Raw genomic sequence first — 20,464 nt, 5'->3', positions numbered from 1 at the left:
GCGCATTGGCCTCTTGTTCGAAGATGGGTGCCTCAGCTAAAGTCTTCCAAGGACCAAGGTTATTATGACCACGGGTACCACACAGGTCAGCAAGGATGGATTCGAACAGGTGATGGCCACGAAGGCGCGTCTTCAACTGCCAAAGGGGACATCAGTCTTCGAGGTATCAACACCAAGTATGCAAATACCGTGGCCCATTCCAACGGCTCCTTTGCTCGAGACTCTGACGAGGAGTTGATGAAAGGCACTGGTATCATGCGAACAATCAACTTCTCGGTGTCACACGATGACCATGACCCACGGAGTGTAGGATAGAAACCACTGGGAGATGGTTCTACTTACACCGCCCATAAGACAGCAGCTTTTTCGAGGCAAAATTAGTTGGGTTAAAGGGACAGAGAGAGGAGTCACATGACTTACTTGTAGGACAACTCTTGATGTATGATTTTCCGACATGTTGAATTTGTATCGTTTACTCGTCATGACTCATACTGAAACATTTCTCTTTTCCGAAAGTGAATTTTTCGTTGCAAAAAAGTTCGAAGAACAGCGTGTGTCTGTGATTACAGCTATCCGGTTGTGAGCATGATTTGCCATCGTGCGATTCATTTCACAAAGCCATCACTGGAGGTGGACCATACACATAGACATAAACTCTGAAGCTTCATGTGTGAACAACAGGAAACGGTTACTGATGGAATTCTTCCTGCCATTAAATCTAAAGTCAAATTTCGAGCGAGGGCCCATGATTCTTTCTTTGCTTTTCCTGCTATCCTTGAAGTTTCCCGTACTCAACCGGCTTGAGAGAGTCTCACTGTGCCTTGAGTAAGAATTTCCATCCCCGACCGTATGGGTCAAGTGGGTTATATGGTGACAGGGATTATATCCGGAAATTATTCTGGGTTCATCCCAAGTAAGTTGGACGTAATTCAGAAACTCTGTTTGATGGGCATCGTCAGAATGTGTGTCAACAGTTAAGCAAGTCAATGGCTTAGAGTTGTCCGTGTACCGGTAGTCAAATGCATGCAGCCAAATAACTTCACTGAAGGCATTTTGAATTCGTGTGCCAATTTGGCTTGAGTAACCGTCCCGTCCCGTCCGCCACACCGGGACGATGTGGGGATCCTCCAATCGAGATCTGGGAGCCGATGGTATCACATAACCGTGAGACGACGCGCCCACATGCTATCTTCCATGCTATTTCAGACTCTTGATATTTGCTCGGGGACATAGGGTTAAAGAGGAGCAATTTCTGCATTACATCGCGGCCAAGCCAATGCATGTAAGATGCACTGCGCGCGGCACGGGGTTGCCGATTGAATCGCCTCATTCTTAGCAATAGTGTTAAGACCCCGCCTGGTTTACCCCCTTAGGCAGGAGATGAATTGCCGTGTGGCGGCCCCATATTCCCCGGCTCTTACAACCCAATTAGTAAATAAACTCTGACGGCTGGATACAGGAACCTTGGAATCACGACGTTGCAATTTGTTCTGTAGGGGGTGTAAGCTGGATTCGGCGTTACTACCCAATCAGAAAAGGCCTTTTCCTCTTTAATCAGCGGGCAAAGGCTATCCCGCCGGCAGCTACTGGTTCAGATAAATATTCTTGTCGAGGGCTCTTGATCTTCTGTGAAGATTTCCTGAGTGACTCTGTCGTCCCAAAAACACATTCGTTACAATGGCTAGACATCGTGTCTCTTTCTTTGGGCTCATAGTCGTTGCCGGCGTCTCGGCCTTTTTGACGGAGGAAGATTTCCCTTGGCAACCTCCCGGACCAGGAGACTTGCGCTCGCCATGCCCCGGCATCAATACTCTCGCTAACCACGGACTACTACCGCGCGACGGTCGCAACATTGACCTGGAGGTTCTTGGGGAAGCCACGGCACTGGGCTACAACATGGAGCACAACACCATGCTAGCAGTCGGCATCCCCGCATTAACGACATCGACGACGGGAAATAGCTCAACCTTTCACCTCAGCGACGTTGATCAGCACATCCCGCAAGTCATCGAGCATGATGGAAGCATAACCCGCGACGACAAGTACTTTGGCGACAGCAATAGTTTTAGTCATGCCGCATGGGGCCGCGCATTGGCTTCTTGGGGTGACATTGAGATTATCGACGTAAGTTTCCTAGCCCTCGATGCAGTTGCTTTCTTTTGTCGTGCTAATAAAAACCAATTTGCAGTTCGCTGCTGCTGCCAGAGAAATCAAAGCACGCTTTGAATGGGGGGAAGCAAACAACCCAGAGTTCAACGCCACCTTTGCGAGAACAGGCTCACTCCTTCAGTATGCCTTACTTCTGTCGGCGTTTGGGGACTACGGAAACGCCAACATGACTTTGGTTCGGTATTGGGTCGAGCATGAGAGGCTTCCGCTGAGACTGGGTTGGCAGCCACCTGTCAACAACATCAACTCCACCATGAACAGACTCATTGCTGCCAACATCTCTGCCTTGTGGGTTTAGAGTCTCGTGCATTCAGAGAGCTTAGCATGGCGTTACGAGAGACTACAGATCCAGACTCTGTTTTGTTGAATACGCAGCCACCTTCATGTAAATAATAAATGTCGGCGACATCTACAGATGCGTCCTTTGTTCATATCAAAACGTTACCTACTCAATGCATGCTTGAGCAACAAGTACATGTAGACATACTCGATTTCAAACTATTTCTGACAGCGGAGCTACCAATTAGAGTAAATAGCGCCTTCGTAGGCTTTGAGTTCAAGATTCCCTCTTTCAATCCTCTCGGCGTTGCTGCCAAGCAGTTGCCCCCAACCATCAAAATCCTGAAGTTGTAACTTTTGTTCCTGGTCTGAAAAGTTCAAGAGAACAAGTGCCCTTTTCCCTTCAAAGCTTTCCATGATGAAAACAAATAGTTCCTCGCTCTCCTCAAAGTCCTTCATCTCGGAGAATGTGCCGTACACAAAAACGTCCTTCTCTTGCTGTCGAAGGCTCAAGATTCGCCTCCAAAACGCTAGTACACTGTCCTTATCCTTCTCTTGTCTATCAACATTCCACTCGCCATAGTCATCGTTGACGCGCATCCACGGTTTTGAGCCTTTGGTGAAGCCTCCGTGTGCTTCGGCGCTCCACTGCATGGGCAGTCGCCCATTGTCTCTCGCCTTGATTCTCATCTCCGCCAGAACATCCGACATGTCCACGCCTTTGCCCCTCTTCTGAAGCACGCTATTGTAGTAGTTCTTGCCCTCGACATCGGCATAATCGTCAATCGTCCAAAACTCTGGGAGGTTTGCCATTCCAATTTCTTGTCCCTGAAGCAGGAAAAGTGTCCCGCTCAAAGTGCAGAGATAGATGGCCAACATCTTAGCGGCTTCCTTCCTGTACTGGGGCAAGTCTGATGCGTACCGTGAGAGCGAGCGTCCAGAGTCATGGTTGTCAAAGTAGACTGCGTTCCAGCCGTTACATTTTAGCATAGCCTTCTGCCAGAGGTTTGTGATGGTCTTGAGCTTTGAGAGGCGGAAGTCACCGTGCTCGTACTTGTGGTTCTTGCCAAAGTCCATGTCCACGATGTCTCCGGTGAAGACCATGTTGAGTTCGTGTCTGTCATTGGCGACATACTCAGCGACGCTATTCTCATCCTTGGTGAAGCCTAGCTCACCGACCGTCATGCAGTTGTACTTGTCGAAAACCTTCTCCCGCATCTCCCGGATGTACTCGTGCATTCTAGGACCACTAGCATAGTACAGATCACCCGGCTGGAACTCCGAGTCGGGCCGCATTATGGGTGCGTCAGGCAGATCGGGGTGTTTGGACATGAGATTCATCGAGTCGATCCTGAAGCCATCGGTGCCACGGTCCAGCCAGAACTCCATATCAGAGTATGTCGCGCGACGCATGTCCTCGTTGGTCCAGTTGAGGTCTGGTTGTGAGGGCAGGAAGAGCGAAAGGTAGTACTGGCCCGTTTGCTCGTCCCATGTCCAGGCACTACCACCAAATATAGAAGACCAGTTGTTGGGTGGGCGGCGGTTGCCACTCGAGTCTATCTTGGGGTCTCGCCAGAAGTACCAGTCCCTCTTGGGAGATGACTTTGATGAGCGAGACTCTCTGAACCACTCATGCTCATCGCTGGTGTGGTTAACAACGAGATCTAGGAGGACCTTGATGCCCCTTTCATGGCAACCCTTGATCAAGTTCTCCGCATCTGCAACAGTACCGTATGGCCTGTGAATGTCGCGGTAGTCGGATATGTCGTAGCCCATGTCATTTTGGGGGCTCTTGAAAATGGGAGAAAGCCAAATAGCCGTGGCTCCGATGGACTTGATGTAATCCAGCTTTGAGATAATTCCGGGAACATCACCAAGTCCGTCATTATTGGAATCGAGAAAGCTGGCCGGGTAGATCTGGTAGACGACAGCTTCTTTCCACCATTGTCTGGCTGGGGGACCTGGAGTTGCCATAGTGGCTCCGGTGAATCAGGAAAGACTGTTGGAAGAGTTTGTGTTTTAAAGAAGTGTTGTGAGTAGACTCAAGAGTAAGGACAGTCGTAGTGTTGCAATGGTAGGGCGCTTCAGAAAGTCAAGTTCGTTCGCTTCTTATGTTCAGTCTCCAGATTCCTAGCTTTTCAAGTTGGCTCGTAGAAACTTAACCCCCGCAGCTACTTACCCCAGATCAACGAGTCTCACTGATGATTGGGAGTTGGTGCCAGAATCTTTCGCACTAATAACAGCCTCCTTCGTCTTACTTGTGATGCGTGTTGGGGCCGGCTAAATTTCCATGGTTGAATTCTGATTCGTCCACATCAGCGTGGGGAAGCTGCTAGTGCTGTGCAGCAGTCATCACACATTGCAGTGTAGTTGCTGAATTCAGCCCAAGATCGTTTCGTGGGACCGCAAGTTTAAGACACTAACATAAATCGGTCCAAGTTGCCACATTTGAGCTTTGAATTAGGTTATATTACTGGGAAAATGTTATAAAAGTGTTTTGGAGTCGTTCCTTCGGTCTCGAATCCAGGACACACAGTTGACCAAACTACCTACCTTCTTGTGGATACCACGGAGAGACGCGGAGAAAAAGAGAAACACGGGGAAGGCAAATTTTGCCGGGCTGTGAGAAAACCATAACCTGCACGTGGGACTATGGGGCTGAACGACGCTGAAATTCTCGGGATATTGAAAGCGTACGAGTGGCTGGTGGCTAAGGAGCTCCGTTGGATCACAGTGCCGAAAACGAGCCTCACGCCGCACTTTGACAACGTGAACTATTCATGTTGTTTCTCGGGGCTCTTTCCTTGAACGCGCTTTTTGACATTGACCAATCCATCTGGCTTTGTACATGACACATGCTGTTATCATTCAACTTCAACCATATGCCTGTGCTCCATCCACATTTCCTGCGAGTGTTAAAATTGTCTGGTTATTTCACTCATCTAATCGCACAACCGTCCGAAGACGGCTGTCACGCAGTTCAAAAGAGAATCTGTAGTTTATTGTCGCATTTCTGTCTTGTGTTAGGTACAGATACTCAGTACTTGGGTAAGAAACAACAACAACCAACATCTGATGTTCTAGGCTCTGCGCCAGAGCTACAGGGCGAATAAGCCAAGATGCCGACGTGGAGCTGCTAGTTGAAACAGGATCCAGAGTAAACAATATTATCGACTGATCTTATCAAGTCTTATGACTACCTTAGACCAGGAGGCCCCGCCATGCCTGGTCCAAGTCTTCGACGAGTGCAAAATGCCTCAGCCGAAGTCAGAAATCACTTTTGTTGCATGTACTTCGGAAACAATACCGATCAGAAGTCTCGAAGCGTGTAGAAACCTACTAGGCAACAAAGGGTAGGCTTGAGCAGTCTCGTGATACGCACATGCTGCAACCTGTACAATCGAGCCATGCTTTCCGGCAGATTGACAGGGTCCATGTGAGCTCGTAATAAGGTTGATCGTACTTTGCTAGTGTTCCCGTCTACGAGAATATGTGTTTGACCAATTCCTTGTCCAAGGGTCTCAATGCCATGTCTGAACCGCGAGTCTGGACACTGCTCGTGGCGTGTAGTTTATGAGACCACTTTGGCTCTCAGGCTCGTCACTAATCAGTATCCAGAGTCGTGAGTGAAGGTAAAGTGATGATTTCAGTGAGTTCGCCAAGACTTAGAGCCAATGAACTTACAAGTCTGGTTGTTCAGTCTCTCGATAATTTCGTTCGATGGGCCATGAGTGGCGTGAAGATGGGACAATCGCAGTTTTTTGCGTGAAATTGTCCATCACCGGAGGACGGGTGCAAGCACCTTTCACGGCTTATTGCCGTGGCTCGTGGCTGAAGTCTTGTGTTAGTGAGTTGCCAGTTCTCCACCAGAGGGCAAAACAACCAATCGAAATTCAACCATTTCAACCGGTGCCATCAAAGACCGATGATCCACCAGACCAGTATTTCCAGCGAGGCATGCGAATATGAGCAGACACGCGGACTGGTCCAGTCGAATGGCGAACCCAAGGACTTGTTTTCCTTGCTAGTGCGTAATGATCTCCATGCCGAGTTCCCCGTGGGGACTGCTGCCACTGGTGTCGTCCAATGCAGATGTCCAGACTATTCGGAACCGAGCACATGGCTCGATGGAACCTCTTGTTCCAAACTGTATAAAGTCCACAAAACCCCCCTACCTGGTTTCTACTAGAGCTTTTCTCCAGATCATCTAAAATCACTTCTTTAATCATAATACCTTCGACTAGATTATCTCATCTTGTTCCCTTTTACAATGGACGCCAAATCAGCAGAGGCGACGACTGTCGTCGCCCACGACCACATCGAGAAACTCGCCATTGCGGACGAAGCCGTTACAAAGGCAACCGAGAACCAAGACCTGACCCCGAAGCAGCAATACCAGCGTCTCTGGGCAAACCTGAAACAAGACAAGCGTTATGTCTTCTGGGCACTCTACATCATGTCCCTCGTCTTCGGATGGGGCTACGACTCTGGACTTTCAGGGGCTGCAATCGCCTTCCCCGAATTCCGCAAGGCTTACGGAGACTACTACCAAGTCGGAGACCAATATGTCATCCCTGCCCTTTGGCAATCTCTGTGGAACGCCGCCAGCACCATTGGTCAGGTCTTCGGTGCCTTTCTCACTGGTCAATTTGCCGACACCGTTGGCCGCAGAGCCGTTCTCTGGACAGCCGTCATTTTATCCCTTGCCTCCTCGTTTGCCCTGGTCTTCGCGCCAAGCTTACCTGTACTCTTCGTCTCAAAGCTGCTGCTCGGTTTCTCGGTCGGCTTGTCAACCGTTACGCCTCCCCTCTACGTTACCGAAAATGCTCCTCCTGCACTTCGAAGCTCCCTCAGCTCGTTGACCAATGTCATCATTGTTCTCGGTTTCTTCCTGTCTTCCATCACAGCATGGGGATCCTCCAAGATTGACGGCCAATGGAGCTACCGCCTCGCGTTCGCTATGACCTTCCTTGTCCCGACGCTCTTCATGATTGTCCTGCCATGGCTGCCTGAGTCCCCGGTATGGTACGTCAAGAAGGGTAGGGATGACGATGCCCGCAAGGCAATCTTCAAGCTCTACGGCAAGAACGTCGACGTTGACGAGAGACTCAACTTCATCAAATCTGAGCTGGAGCTTGCGGCAGGAGAGGCCAACATGGCTAAGCAGACCAGCTGGAGAGCGATATTTTCCAAGGAGCACCGCTTCCGTACACTTGTTGCGGTTCTTGGATTGCAATCGCAGAACTTCTCTGGTGGCTATTTCGCAAGTGAGTATATGTCATGCCATGTCATTTGACACTCGGTTTGCTAACCAACCGATTGTAGACACATACCAGACCTACTACTTCGAGCTTATCGGCCAGTCTGATCCCTTCGGACTCACTGCAATCTCCTCCACCCTCCAATTCCTCTCGAACTGCGTAGCAGTTACAGTCTCCGACGTCCTCCCTCGCAGGAAATCTTTGGTCGGCGGCGGCGTATTGCTGTGCTGCTGGTCCATCATCATCGGTGGCACATCCCTCGCTGGAACCAGCAACTACTCCGCAAACATGGCACTTCTCGCCTTCATGATCACATGGTCGATGCTTTATACCGCTACAGTGGGCTGTTTCGGCTGGGCTGTCGCTCAGGAGACTGCCTCGCAAGCCACGAGACCCAAGACCATCGCCTTCAGCTTGGTGTGCCAGCAGCTTACAGCTCTTCTCTTGTCGTCAGTGTTCCCATTCTTTATCAACCCTGACCAACTGAACTGGGGTGGCAAGATCATGTTCCTCTTTGTCGGCGCTGAGGTTTTCGTTCTTGGGCTTCTCTTCTTCTTCCAGCCCGAGACGAAGAACAGAACTTACCAGGACATCGATCACATGTATGCCCAGGGTATTCCGGCAAGGAAGTTTAGCGAATACGTTATGGTGGATGGGGTTGCTGTCAAGAAGGCCACCTCTTGATACAGTGCAGGTTATGTTTTGTCGAATGTATACATGTAGGAGGGTTGTCCAGTCTGCCGTTTGTCTAGGTTTCCAAAAACCACATCTTCATACAAAGCGAGCGGTTTTCGAGTTCTCAAAATTTAGCCTAAATTTTCCGTAAGGATGGGGAAGAAATACCACGCTAGTAATGCAAGTTCCTTACTTGGGTTAGTTCAAAAATGTGCCCCAGAACGACGTTGCGGAGAGTGCGGAGTCTTGCCATGAATCTGGAGAAGTTCTGCCCACAACGTGAAGTGACCCCCTACCCCAACGCTCATCCATCCTGCAAGACGCTTTTCTGATCTTCGCCTCTTCACGATCTATCTACTATGAATATGCATCATGCCCCAAGAAACCAAGGTCCGATACTCTAAGAGGCCACCCAAGGTTCGACAAGCCTGTGATCCTTGTCACTCGCGCAAAATCCGCTGCGATGGCTGCTGGCCCTGCGCAAACTGTCAGGAGACAATATTGGAGTGCACCTATGTGGCGGTCCCGAAGAAGACAGGGCCGAAAGGTCCCCGGCATGCACGGAAGTCTATCCAACGGCGACAGAACAATTCACAACAATCTACGTCTTTTGCTGTGAACACAGATTCAAGGGAAACCGGATACGAGTCCCCGGCGAGCGGATCACCACATGCAGTCACGCCACCATTACCGACTCAGACTGCGACTCCAACAGACCCCGGCTTCCAAGCCTCACCCCTAGTATCGACTGATGCCATGCAGTGGTGTCTCGATGCTTTCTTCAGACACAAATACCCACTTACACCTATCTTAAATCGACAACAAGTCGAAGAATGTCTGCGCGATCTCTCAACCTCACCCGAGAAATACGGGCTCATGACCGCTTGCTCTGCTGTCATATCCCTCTCGCCTGAGATACTACAACCACCAGACCCGCCATCAAATATTTCAGCCGAAGTTCCTGCGCCCATTCTTCCAACGACCGAGGTTCTCATCTCAGAAACTCTTCGAGCTAGACGTCACTGGGATCTCGCTGAGCACCAGTCCTTACTCCATGCGCAAACTTCCTTCTTCCTATTCTCAGCCTTCTTCTGTATGGACAATGATAACGCGGCATGGTTCTATCTCCGAGAGTCTATCACTATTTTGCAGACGTTACGTCTACACGAAGAAGCCACGTACCGCGACATCAACGATCCGGTCCTGGCGACGTATGCTCGACACATGTTTTGGGTTCTCTTCATCACGGAGAGAGCGTATGCGCTGCAGAGGCACAGGCCGCTGACACTGCAGAGCACCCTGGGTCTCCCCTTTGTTGACCCTCTAAGCTCAGATGCCGCGATTCTTCCCGGGTTCCTTGATCTCATCTCCCTTTTCCGGAACTTTGATACCGACTTTATCGCAACATGGAACTCGTCGACGCCATCCAGAACATCGTCTTCGGAAGCAACAGACCCGGAACATCTCTCAAAACTACAGACCGTCCTGAAGTACGCGATCCCAAGTGTTTCAAACTATTCCGAGATGCAGCAAGCCGACCTCTTGATCTCACGGCAATGGCTCAAGGTCATTGTATGGAAGCTATGCGTGTCCAAGACGCTCTTATCTATCACGGATAGTGAGGATAGCATGTCACTGAGCTACCCTGCCGCCGTAGCCCGCGACGTCGTTCTTATTTCGCGGCTGCTTCCAACGAAGGCTTTTGAAGCCAACGGTGTCGGCATACTAGAGAAGGTTTTTGATGTAGGATGCTCGCTGGCAGATCTGATATCGCTCGGTCCAGCCACGGGTAATTGGTCCGCTATGCATGTCGGTCCTATTGATATCTTGATGGAGATTGTGAGGATAGTTGGGACCACTCTGGGCGGAAGTTATAAGCACTTGGATATGTTGTATAGCAAGGCGAATGATTGCCTATTTATGAATCTGGACAGAATGATAGCTCCAGCTGAAGTACATCTGGAGGCTAATGACTTTGAGGAAAGCTTCGAATAGGCTACGCGATAACAGCAATTCCAGTTGATATCTCAATCATGATCTCTAGTGATCTGGTCTCTTTAAGCTTTTGAGGACCTTACGAACTATTTTGTATCAATTGATATAAATCAATTTGTCTCTGAGAAGTGTTGTAACTTAGCTGTGTTATATTAAAGATGGAATTCACCAGGTTCGGGAACGTCACTTCTTACGGAAGGCACGAGGAATCCCTTACAGCTGGTGGTGTCGAGATGTCCCTTCCATTGAGTCTTCCAGCAGATGCTACTGGCGGGAAGTGGCGCAAATGACGTCCATCTGCCGGCCAAGGTTTTAGCAGCATGAATGACTAAACAGTCTCTCCTTCGTCAAAATGCCCCCAATTGTGGTCAAATATCTCTTTCTTGGTGACAATCAATCACCACCAAAGTCTGACCTTGATTGGAGGTGACTGAGACATATTCGGACCATAAAAGCATTCCACAACGCCAGGCAACTCCCTGACCCTGGGGTCCAAATTTTGGCTCCATGGTCGTATGTGTATAAAGACTTGACGTATCCTATCCTTAGGCATCGCAGACAATATTAACACCATCTAAGCATGTGGTTTGATTTTGTTCTGTGAAAATAAAATGAAAACTCGGTCGAGTGACAATATCCCTCAAATTCCCTTGATGGTATAAACGCCAGCAAGACAACCATACGGTTGGCTCGAAGGGTCAATAAAGTTGTGTTTATTGCTGCATGGAGGTGGAAGGAGGAGGAAATGGGCGAAGTCCACAATTTCTCCCGAGGTGGTATGTGAGTGGAAGGGCCATCGGCATGGCCCTGACTGCCTTTAAGATCCGCCTTTTCTGCCGACAGCCCAGAATCCAGCAGTCCTTGTCTCCCCGATGCTCGCCATCGAGAGTTTCCAGAAGCGACGAGATAGTGGAGAGAAATACACAGCAGAATGGCTTAATCCAAAAGAACTCCCCGTAGAGAGACATGTACCTTTTCCGGAGCTAGTTTTGACTCGACCTAGCGGCGGCCCATAAACCGCCTTTCCAGATCCAGGCAAGCGTCGGTAAGGCGGCTGCAGTCGACGACTACCTTACTACATATGCCCAATGGTATGTGCAGGACCACCCATACCGAATTCACGCCGAAGATGCCGTCTCATCTCGTTTCCCCTGCCAGGGTTAGGATGGACCGGGGCTCATCTAACGGCATGGAGGGGGTGCAGCAGCCCGAAGCTCTCCACGTATCAGAGCGCTACTCCGTAGCACGCGAGGCGTTGAAGTTCGAATATACGCAACTGAGGTCAGTATCCAGCCTGTGACGGATGAGAGGGTTAGCGCGGAACGCTGAATCAGTTAATAGGGTGCCTGACCATCCACCTACCGGTACCTGAGGTACCTTACTACCTTTCCTCAGGTTGAGTGTAGAATCACGGCCAATCGCTAGCATCAGAGAGAGGTGATGCGCAGCTTAATCTAAGACTAGCACCCCTAGAGGAGAATATCGACTGTGCAGCAGGTCCCGAATACCACCAGCAATCGCATGCAACCAGGCTCAGGCTCGCCCTCGCTCCGCCCTCGCTCTCCTGTCTGGCCTTGAGTCTTATCGCGCTAGCAGAGTACCTTAGCCCAGCCTATCACTTCAATCACCTCCTCTCAAATACAGTATACGGCGCAGTGACTGCGCGGGGTGCCGGCCAAAAGTGAGGGCTTGGTGTTTGAATTTTGATATTTATTAAAAGACGAACGAGGTTGCTTACACAATCTAAGATCTGGTAGAAGCACGCTTCTGCTCAAGGTGTTCTGCGTAATTACCGCCTTCAATCGCGGTACTGAGTATAGAAGAATGATAACCTCGACACTTAGGGTTCCTGGCTAAGACCGCTTTCCCGACCATGGGCATGTCAACGGAGGCTATCATCGCTGTTGTCGCTCTGTTCATCGCGCTTCCCCCCATTGTGTTCAAAGTATTGCAATGTATCCGGCAAAAAAGGCAGCGTACGGAGCTCCCGGGTAAATCTCAATCTTTTGCTAAGTTTCGCAAATTCCATTACACCATAGAGACGAATATCCTCAATCTCGAGGTTTGCTAACTCATTGTATAACAGCACCAGCGATTTCCGCCCTTGCTCAATCCCACCAACCGTGGAGACTGATGCCCGATGCCCATAGCAAGCTTTCCGCGCTTACACCTCACAATCTCGACCGGAACATGAACGAATTGGAATGGTACTCAGTGACGCGCGAGACATTCAGGTACTCGAGGGTGACGTCGGATCGTTCAAGGCCTATCTGATAGCACACGGGGAATCATAACGGGCTCCTCTTGTCCATGCTTGCATGCATCACCAATATTGGGAGGGGAGGCACTCTATGCAACCGGGAACATAGGGTCCGGTCGGCCAGGCCCGGTCCATTCAATCGGCGAAGTGAGATCGATATTTCGGCCCCACACCCCACCTGGGCGGGACGGATCGAGGGCGACCGAGAGACGCTAAGATTTACACTCATGAAGATATACTCGTGATAGCAACATGTCCATAAATACCAGAAGGGAGTCAGACATGATAACTTACGTCGCATGAAACGCGGATTACCATATTTCAAGGTCCTTACTCATAGCTTCCTTCCTGCTCTTCAGTAAGGTAGCAGTGACGGGACCTTGCTCTGGCCAGGCGGGCTTGAAGCGATCCTTGGCATCATTACGATAAATTGTCAGTCGGATCTCTATATCTCACCATGTTGCTTTCCTTGGGGGTTGGCCTTGGGAAGAGAGGAGAGTGGGCTGATCCCTGCAATTAGTAGTAACGGTTGAACTACCTGACATAATGTATATAACGCCTGCCGTGTCTGAGATTTACACCTCGGCTTTAACCCTCCCCCCGTTCCAGAAGTGATCTCAGCCATAAGTTATTCAACTTGACTTGACGTGGAAGTGATACTATATTATTCAACATTGAATGTTGCTATTCGGTAATTGCCATATTACCCCCAACATAAAGCGAAGTATGTGAAATCTGATATGAATCGTAGATTTGATAGGCCACGCGCCCTAATAAAGACGTGGCGTTGACAACTATTGCCAACTATTGCCAACATGACTTAGGAAGTTGGACAGTGGTAGGGTGAGAACCCAAGGGGGTTCAAGGTCAGGTAAGTGCTGATTGCGTGGAACGAACACCCTCCTAACCAACACTTTTGACACCTAGTTGCTCTTGATGCAGATAGAGCAACTGAGATCTCTCCCGAAAAGCCTAGCAATGGCATCCGTCAAGAAGGCGATTGGCTCATTTTCCACCCGTGCTTCACCGGGATTGCAGGTGGTTGGCCGAAGAAACCTTGAGAAGGATCAGAGGTGCATGCGTCTAAGTACTCACATTCGTCCGAGCAAGTTGGGGTAAGGTGACTTAGCATCTCGGCCGCCTTCCTAAAGGTTGGGGTCATGCTGACGAGGAACACAAGCACTCCTAAGTAAATAATTTGTATTCGGTACCCTCGCTGCCTTGTGGGTTCCCGTTTCCGGACAACACCTCTAATGGAAGATGGGGTGGACGAAGAACGGACATACCAGACCCCGCCTAGTGCTTTGCTGAATGTTGGATGACCACTAGCTAGGTAGGTATTGGTGTCACATTATTCTAGGCTTGCTGGAAGGGGCTTATTTGAGGTGGCTGATACAGGCATCAATTTGTTGAGGAGGGTGAATGACTCCAAGCGAAATTCCCAGCCACATCTTTCAGAATGTTTTCGGTTCGCATTAACGCTAGGATATCACTGGTTCGATCGCCGTCCTGCCATTCTATCCATCGCGTTCTCGGCCTTAATTTGCAGGCGAAATGAAAACTCACGAGTGGTATCGGGGCGTTCCCTAGAAACAGCACAAGCATCAACTCCCGGTGCGATTGAAGTTAGCATCGGTTTCTTTTCCCCATGATAAAGTCAAGGTTATCGATGGTTCATAACTAATGTTAAGATCACGCTTGCGGCCGTGGCCCTATAAGTTGCTCGTCCATCTAGGTCAACTCATCGGCCTGTCGACTACGTTTGTACAAACCTATTTCCGGAGGACACACGTTCGTCCATCTTAGTAGTACTGATGATGATGTCTCGGTAAACGTACCATTCTCAATCTTCATGCGGAGCTCATGATCTCTGACAGACTGAAGAATACCTGTTTGGTTTGTATTCGTGTGCGGACATCATCTTCTCTTACACCTGGATAAGATGACTAGATTACAAGCTCCAGGACTCCAGCGTAGGTACCCATCAACTGCAGAGCAGCTTTAGTGCGACCACATATGTAACGCGCCTATATTTTGTCAGATACACTACTAGAAATACCCTTGTGATTCTAGAATATAAACGTCAAATTTCATCATGCCCTAAACTACCTCGTTCCGTACAAGTGAGGCCTTGGTTCATGGCGGCCAATCGCGGTGTGTCTGACGTCCTGGCCAAACAGGCAAGATGACACGGGCACAAGAGGCCAGTGAGGGTGTCCCCGCTCTACCCAAGCAGACGGGCCCTTTCGGACTACTAGAAAACGTCCTCGCTCCATCAGACCCGATAATTTGCTCTAACGAACACTAGGACATCTACTTCCGTGCGAACTACTGTAGTCAATACATGCACCCCCCGGAGACGATTCTCAGCTCTCGTTCAGTTTCTTTATCAATTTATCTTGGACACAAACACATATTTGCAGCCTCTTGTAAATTGGGCTCCTGATAGTTCCCCTGAAAATGAGCATCTCAACCGAAGCCATCATTGCTATCGTTGCTCTTTTTACAGCGCTTCCACCGACCCTCTTGATTGTCTTTCAATGGATGCAACGTCAGACCCCGCATGTTTTGGAACTGCCAGGCAAGTTGACTTATATGTCCCAGACACCCGCCTCCGCAACGACTACCAATTAATTTGTACCTCTGTACATACATAACCTTGTTACGATAACGCTAGACCTGTGTTGACCAGGAATGCTTTAATAGCGCCGGCGATTTCCTTTGCTCGCTCCCTTCCGCCTTCGACTCCTGGCGCCCCAGAGCTATCCTCGCTTACACCCGACGATCACGACACTTCAATAGTACACCATCACGCGCGAGACGTGCAAGTACGAACACAAGAGCTTGACCATAGCGGCCGAGGTCTCGTGGAATCCCCGCTCGCTGAGTCGCTAGCAACTGAGGATTGAGAAATCTAGTCAAGAGATGTTTGCATTGAGTACATGCCCGTGGAAAGAACGGTGGACGAAGAAAGATGTCAGTGTGACAGACAAGTAGTGTACAGAGCACACGGTTCACTCGCCGGAGATGCGGGGCCGGCCGCTGGCGCAACAATGACACCCTTCACGGTCCTTAAAACAGGCTATCGGCGATGCGATCTTGCAGTAAGGTGAGGTACCTAGGCATTGAGGTAGATCAGATAGTAGGCAGGTAGTTGTTGTGACGGCAGGTGCCTGGGGTGGTTCATACAGCAACTTTCAACGATCTTATCTGACGGTATGATGTTTTGGGAGGGTTTATAGCGCATCAATAATCTTTCCCCCCGATACTAAGAACTTCCATCCTTTCTTCAAACATGCCCTTTTTCGCAATCGTGTACCTTACATCTTACATGATCTTGGCACGAGACCAAATATCGTGTGCAGGCGGCTTCGTCCGCTTTCTTCTTTCTCAAAACGACGTCCGGCTTTGATTGAAATGTCATTCTTCTCAACTACTTTGCAATTTTTGGATCCATCAAATCTCGATACCGCCTAATGCATCTTCAAATACCTCAAAATTTCCCTCGTTTTTCCGATCGTAGACCGCAAACCAAACCTCCCTCCACCATCCACCCCCAAACTCTGCCTCACCCAGCACTTCAAGCCAACATTTGACAATCTCCTCAGGAGGGTTCCTGAACGCACCACATCCCAATGCGCCCAGCACAAGCAGACTGTGCCCCCGACTCGCCGCCATCCTTAAGCAAAGCCTCATCTTACTCATCGTGAGCGTCCGATCAGTCTCCTTTGCAAACTCGCACACTTCCTCGTCCCCTGCAGGCGTAGAGATTTTCCGCTTCACAACTTCCGGTCTCCGGATCGCGGCAATGCTGAGAACACTCACGACAGGTAAATCGCCATACGCAACCCGCGGGACCAGAAGCTTGTGACCGCTCGCCATGTCGCCCCGAATGACAACTACATCAGGCGTGTAAAGCCCTCCGCGGCGCTTGAAGGGATAATACCGCTTATGCAAGCTGAGATAAAGCGACGAGCGATAACACATGGCCTCCTCCTGTGCAATCGCACCCTTCAAAAATCCGCCGCCAGCGTGGATATCTGAAGCCATATTTAGCACCGCCACACGCCCGCCATCAGGTCGTCGCGCGGCGAGTTCGATTGCCGCGTTCAGTGAGTCTTCGTTGACGATTTTGATCTTTGCGCGCGGCGTGTGTCCTGGGCAAGCTGAGGTCTTGAGAGGCGGAAGGTAGTCCAGGTGCAGGTCTTCTGATTTTGAGGCGTTGATGTTGGGCAGGTGGGGCAGGATCTGAGGGAGCGCGGAGCGGGTTTCTGCTGCGACGGCGGCGAGTGATGGACTTGAGCGGTCTGATGGTTTTTGGGGGGGTTTTGACGAGGATGAGGGGCCTGGCGCGGATGATGACTGCATGGGAGGTTGCTGGTTTGGCGAGCGAGGTTTCTTCTGTACTCCGCCGCCGTTCTTAGAGAAGGCGAAGTCAAAGAGATTTTTCTGCGGCATCGTGACGTGTGGTGTTGAGACGCCGCTTGACGGTGGAAGTTGACAGAAGCTTTAGGTTGAGATGAAGGATTGATATGGTGTCTTGAGATGGATGCCTAGCGCCCAAGACGGAATGCACCTAGAAGCGAGATCCCTGCTGCGGGGTCAATGGTTCGGACGGTTGGTGCTGTATGTGTCTGGAGATCTCTTGCGCCGCCGAGGTGTGCAAGGATGCGCATGCCGATTGACCAACTCCCAAGTCAGGCAAGATATCCGTGGGGATCGCGGATGTTGAAAGGTGGAGAAAGATCCGAGATGTCGGATTGGGAAGAAATAAGGTTGTCGATATAAAGTATGAACTTGTCGATATTGGAAGTGAACCGGCTGACCGGGCTGACTCACTAGTGGCGCAAAGCTCTCTCTAACCGTTCGCACGCACGTGTTGGCCACAAGCCGTTACAATGGAAGGACCTTCGGGAGCGAATAGATAAGACGCGAATAGTCAGAGTCAGCGATAGGTATTCCATAACCTTACACTCCTGTCTCTTCATGCGGACATTTCCCGAAGTTTATATATGTATCAAGGCCAAGTGTTGGGCATGGGTATCATTTCAGATTTTGTCTAGATGATTTGTACATGGTGTTACAATATTCTACATCCGCCGATGTGCCTCTCATATCCTTAATAGACATCTTTAGGCCTTCGTCTTGATGGCTCCCTCGGGGATCGCATCCTCAGCCTCGAACTTGCGCGGAATAAGGCCCTCGGCCATATCAATCGCGCTCTGCATGTCATTCTTGTTAAACAAGAACAAGCCTTGAATCGCTGCCGTGCTTGTGAACCTGTTCGCCGTCTCCCCGGTACCGTTACCAAACAGACCAAGATCCTCCAGCCTTTGCAAGAAACGTTCCCGACCGGCACCGTCTGTGTCCACATCGCCATAGAAGCGGTCCCACATAAGACCTGCCTGGTACTTGGTCGCCTCGCCGATACGCATCATCATGTCTACACGACCCGGTCGAATCAGAGCCGGATCGAGACGCTCAATGTGGTTCGTGGTCAGGAATGCGATGCGCTCCTCGCCGGCAGCCAAGCCATCAAGAGCATTTAGAAGGCCGGAAAAGGTCACGCTAGCACCGCTGTAGCCATCCGCATCTCGCTGTCGGCGATTAACGAACGCTGAATCCGCGTCCTCCAGCAAGAGAATACTCCTGCGCGGCAGCTTCGTCAAGAGATATGCCAGCTTGTCGTCCGTCATACCCATCTCGCTGAGGTTGACCATGGCCACGCTAAAGTCCAGCTCGCCAGCAAGAGATTGGATGAAAGAACTCTTGCCGCTGCCAGGGGGTCCGAACAGCAGGTACCCGCGTCGGTAGGGAATACCGCGGTCGACATACCACTGCTGGCGTCCCAAGAAGTCTTTGACGTCGTCCACGATGCCCTCCTTCACGCCCTCGTCCAGTATAACCGAGCCGAGAGGTCGCTTCTTCCGAGGATCACCGAGAGGCGCCCACTCCATACCCCTCGCAGAGTACACGACCGTCTTGCCCTCGTTCGCCTTAGCTGCCAGCGCGTGCGCCTCGCCAAAGATGTCTTCAAAAACGTGCCGGTGTGCCCACAGCGTCGTTAGCTGCACGATTTCGTGCGGCTCGCCCGTGTTCATGTTGGCCGTGTTATGCTTCTCGCGATTGATTGCGATGAACGCATTCTTGTGCTTGACGATATGTCGTCCGTACCCAGGCTGCAGGAAAAAGTGCGCATTCGTCGGGCTGTTCGCTCCTCGCTGGGTTGTGGTCGTCGTCGAGACGGAGAGGTTGTGGATGCGGGTGATGCGCGAGGCGATGAAGCCGGCCTGCTCGCGCGGCTGCGACAGCCACGCGAGAATCCATGGATAGGCCGGATCTTGCTTGCTGATTTCAACGTTTACGAGGAGGCGGCGGCGGGCAGCTCCGGCTGCGATGACGACACCTTTGCGGCCGAAGGCTGCGACTGCGCCTAAGCTCGCGAGACCGATGCCGCCAGCGAAGAGGGGGTTGTTGAAGAGGGCATCGAGGCTGAAGATCGAGGCTGGGCCGGACGACGCTGCTGTCGGTGCCGCGATCGGAGCTGCCACCGGTACAGCGGCCGCCGACGATGCTATCGGTGCTGTCGATGCTGTGGTTTCGGTCGAGGACATGATCAACGACGGTTGTGGTGGCTCTGGGCTCGCATCGCGCGATGTTCAGGTCAGCTTTGGGAATGAATGTGGAAATAATTGTTCGACGAATTTTTTAGACAGACTGGTAGCTTGAGCAGGGATGACGGAGCTTGCCTCAAGTCATGGAAGACGCTGAGGAAAATCCCCGGCCAAGTGTTCAGGGGCCCACCCCTGCCGCTGCCCGCCATGAGAACCTTTCCGGCCCTGTACTCCGTACGGTACGTACTGGACAGCTCCTTCCACAACTGCTTGGTGACATTTGACCGATGTTCCTCAACATCAACCTCTCCATGGATTTACACGTTCTTTTTGATGCAAGATGTCTAAAAGGTGTACGCCTTGGACCTCTGGCAGAGCAGCTATTTTCAAGATAGCGGAAGAGACCACTAAATAACAAATGACGGAACCATCAACGGCCAATTGTTCTTCGATGATGCCGGTATCTTAGACGGACTCCAACCTGGCATTGGGTTAGCTAGCCCTGGTCATGTTTCGCGGCTGCTGCATCTACGGGAATCTCGCAGCCGCATCTTAGTGTGTGATGAAGCAGACTAATGTCGCCAGAATCCGAGTAGAACCACCCCTAGTAGAATCCCGAGATACAACGACGACCATCAGGCGGCGCCGATGAGGCCACCAGAAGCTCGTCCAACGGCCATGAGAATAATAACTCGGAATGAAATTGGAACACAGTTACGCATGGCCCCATGAATTGGGTGCGCAAGTACAAAATCAGAAAAGTCGTCATGTTGTCCCTCGTGTAAGCCATCTAGCCCTTTCGAATTGTAGAAGGGGAGGCCAATGGACTGACAGCCCAACAGAAGCTTGGGGGACCTCCATTACCACTCCCGCTCGTGCTCAGCTCGTCGAGGGGTTCGGCTTGACCATGAGGTAGGCAATCGTACCTTGGCAACGTACGTCTTCGCCCTCGGCTTGGGTCCCGTCTGTCCAGTCTTCTTCTGAGTGGGCTCTTCACTCTAGAAGTGCGGTTTTGCCACGGCTTAGCCAGACTATGTGTCCTTCGGTTCCTCACAGGGTTCGAAGTCTGACCCAGCTACGCTACCCACCAGAACGGGGACTATCAACAACACATATAGACTCCCGGAACGCGCGCTGCCTTACAACCACGTTCATTCACATGCCGTTTCTTGGCCCGGGACTCGGGTATATCTGTGTCATTTTTTATGCAT

At 50.8% G+C, this 20,464-nt stretch overlaps 6 protein-coding genes across 6 annotated transcripts; 3 read left to right on the top strand and 3 right to left on the bottom strand.

Moving 5' to 3' along the window:
- Positions 1-1,677: 1,677 nt before the first annotated feature.
- Positions 1,678-2,467, top strand: N0V96_004203 (uncharacterized protein; the record flags this gene model as incomplete). Its single annotated transcript, XM_053188267.1, has 2 exons — positions 1,678-2,124; positions 2,189-2,467. The coding sequence occupies 2 exons, from the start codon at positions 1,678-1,680 to the stop codon at positions 2,465-2,467; spliced, it is 726 nt and encodes a 241-aa protein (XP_053054229.1).
- Positions 2,468-2,685: 218 nt separating this feature from the next.
- On the bottom strand, positions 2,686-4,422 carry N0V96_004202 (uncharacterized protein; the record flags this gene model as incomplete). The annotated part of the gene is made up of 1 exon (XM_053188266.2): positions 2,686-4,422. The coding sequence occupies one exon, from the start codon at positions 4,420-4,422 to the stop codon at positions 2,686-2,688; it is 1,737 nt and encodes a 578-aa protein (XP_053054228.1).
- Positions 4,423-6,491: 2,069 nt separating this feature from the next.
- On the top strand, positions 6,492-8,393 carry N0V96_004201 (uncharacterized protein; the record flags this gene model as incomplete). Its single annotated transcript, XM_053188265.2, has 3 exons — positions 6,492-6,498; positions 6,693-7,715; positions 7,774-8,393. The coding sequence occupies 3 exons, from the start codon at positions 6,492-6,494 to the stop codon at positions 8,391-8,393; spliced, it is 1,650 nt and encodes a 549-aa protein (XP_053054227.2).
- Positions 8,394-9,479: 1,086 nt separating this feature from the next.
- Positions 9,480-10,379, top strand: N0V96_004200 (uncharacterized protein; the record flags this gene model as incomplete). The annotated part of the gene is made up of 1 exon (XM_053188264.1): positions 9,480-10,379. One exon carries the CDS (start codon positions 9,480-9,482, stop codon positions 10,377-10,379), a length of 900 nt encoding a protein of 299 aa, XP_053054226.1.
- Positions 10,380-16,095: 5,716 nt separating this feature from the next.
- N0V96_004199 (uncharacterized protein) lies at positions 16,096-17,007 on the bottom strand (the record flags this gene model as incomplete). The annotated part of the gene is made up of 1 exon (XM_053188263.2): positions 16,096-17,007. One exon carries the CDS (start codon positions 17,005-17,007, stop codon positions 16,096-16,098), a length of 912 nt encoding a protein of 303 aa, XP_053054225.2.
- A 764-nt stretch (positions 17,008-17,771) lies between these two features.
- BCS1 (Complex III assembly protein translocase and chaperone) lies at positions 17,772-19,253 on the bottom strand (the record flags this gene model as incomplete). The annotated part of the gene is made up of 1 exon (XM_053188262.1): positions 17,772-19,253. One exon carries the CDS (start codon positions 19,251-19,253, stop codon positions 17,772-17,774), a length of 1,482 nt encoding a protein of 493 aa, XP_053054224.1.
- Between the last annotated feature and the right edge of the window lie 1,211 nt (positions 19,254-20,464).

Source organism: Colletotrichum fioriniae, assembly GCF_027942845.1.
Source record: "Colletotrichum fioriniae strain IMI 355084 chromosome Unknown scaffold_4, whole genome shotgun sequence".
Lineage (NCBI taxonomy): Eukaryota > Fungi > Ascomycota > Sordariomycetes > Glomerellales > Glomerellaceae > Colletotrichum > Colletotrichum fioriniae.
The sequence above is the reverse complement of the archived record's forward strand: the minus strand, read 5'-3'. Positions and strand labels throughout refer to the sequence as shown.